Raw genomic sequence first — 1,745 nt, forward strand, 5'->3', positions numbered from 1 at the left:
AAGAGGAGCGCTGACGGACGCGGATTGCGTCCTACCCCAATCCGTTCGGACAGGTCGCTGTGGGGCCCACCGTGATGTAATTGATTTATCCACGCCGTTCATAATATTTATCAGATCATTTTAAGGAAAGATTCAAAAAGTGAGGCAGGTATAGGGCTTAAGGGGACCACAAACTGGGTATTGAACGTTCACCATTAAAAACTTCTTAGGAGCTCGAAAAGCTTCAGATCAAGCCGATATTTGTGTTTTCACTTCATCCACGACTACGTGACCTTATGAATAGATTGGATGGTAAAAAACGCATCAAGGTGGCCCTTAGAAAGGTTTCAACGGTAGGTGTCATTATCGCTGCAGCTTCTTTTGGTGTGGTCCACTGGAGATGTGTGGACCTGCTTCGTTTTCAGGAACGTACCTTAAAATGATTTGAGAAAATCGGTCTACGGCGTGGGCACGCCGTCTATTTTGTTTCTACATCTTATTTGATGGCATAGTTCCAAAACCTGAAGCAGATGAAAATTTCAGGTGGACCACACAACTAGAAACATGGTCATTGAAGGCCCACCGTTAGAAACTTCCTAGGGTCCACCATGATGTTTATTGACCATCCAACCTGTTGATAAAGTCATAAATAAATAAATGAAAAGAAAAAAAACAAATATCAGTTCGATCAAAACATATGGCCCACAACAGTTTTTTAATGGTCAATAATCACTGTTTTCCATGGTGTGGTCTATCTAAAACTTTTTTCTTCTTCAATTTTGGGATTATTCCATGAAATAATATGGAAAAACAGATGAAAGGCGTGGATATACATTGCATACATCGAGGCAAACCCTACAGTCAGGGTCCCACCCACATCGGTGTCGCGGCCAAGTCGCGCTTGAAGACATCCAACGTCATTGCTGACATCAGCGGACTGTCCAGATTCAATGTATCCGTGGGTCACTCACCACGTTAAATCCCCTGTCATTCTCTCAATTACAGAGAGAGAGTGTGAGAGTTACAGAGGGAAGATCACAGAGAGAGAACTAGAGAGAGAGAGATGGGCTGTGAGGTTGATCGGGCCTTCATCCAGGCCGTAGAGCACAGGCCCAAGCCCACGATCATCGAGGCGGGCGGAATTCCGCTGATTGATCTCTCGCCGTTAAATTCTGTCGGTCCCGGTGGTCTGCAGTCCCTTTCGGGCCTCATCGCGGAGGTGGGGGCCGCCTGTAGGGATTGGGGCTTCTTCCAAGTGATCAACCATGGCGTGCCGTTGGATCTTCTAGACCAGATCGGATCGGCGGCGAAGCAATTCTTCGCACTGTCGCCGGAGGAGAAGCAGAAAGTGCGGCGCGACGAAGTGAATTCGCTGGGCTACTACGATACCGAGCATACCAAGAACGTGAGAGATTGGAAGGAGGTTTTTGATTTTGTTGTCCACGATCCAACGGTGATCCCAGCTTCCTACGAGCCTGATGATCAAGAAGTGCAGGAGTTGAGGAATCGGTGGCCCACCTATCCTCCTGAATTGAGGTGATGGAAGACCTAAACGGCTCGATCTCGTTTCTGATTATCATGAGCTGAAAAGTCAGTTGCATGGGACATCAGACCATCGAAATGGTGGGCCCCGCAAAAGATGGAGATGGTCCATTCGTTAGGTGGGCCATGCGTGGACGTAGAGTCCTAGTAGCGTTGGCCAATGGCTAAATTTCGTAACCCAATGAATTTCGTAATTTCGTAACCCAATGAATCTAAGTTATTAC

General features: G+C 47.0%; 1 protein-coding gene across 1 annotated transcript; it reads left to right on the plus strand.

Moving 5' to 3' along the window:
• Window positions 1–1,042: 1,042 nt before the first annotated feature.
• On the plus strand, window positions 1,043–1,519 carry LOC131219124 (feruloyl CoA ortho-hydroxylase F6H1-3-like). Its single transcript, XM_058214122.1, has one exon. It carries the CDS (start codon window positions 1,043–1,045, stop codon window positions 1,517–1,519), a length of 477 nt encoding a protein of 158 aa, XP_058070105.1.
• The last annotated feature ends 226 nt before the right edge of the window (window positions 1,520–1,745 follow it).

Source organism: Magnolia sinica, chromosome 11, assembly GCF_029962835.1.
Source record: "Magnolia sinica isolate HGM2019 chromosome 11, MsV1, whole genome shotgun sequence".
In the NCBI taxonomy this organism is placed as follows: domain Eukaryota; kingdom Viridiplantae; phylum Streptophyta; class Magnoliopsida; order Magnoliales; family Magnoliaceae; genus Magnolia; species Magnolia sinica.

Bases quoted from the DNA above. Each gene is read 5' to 3' on its own strand.
- LOC131219124 (XM_058214122.1), top strand. From the start codon at position 1,043: ATGGGCTGTGAGGTTGATCGGGCCTTCATCCAGGCCGTAGAGCACAGG.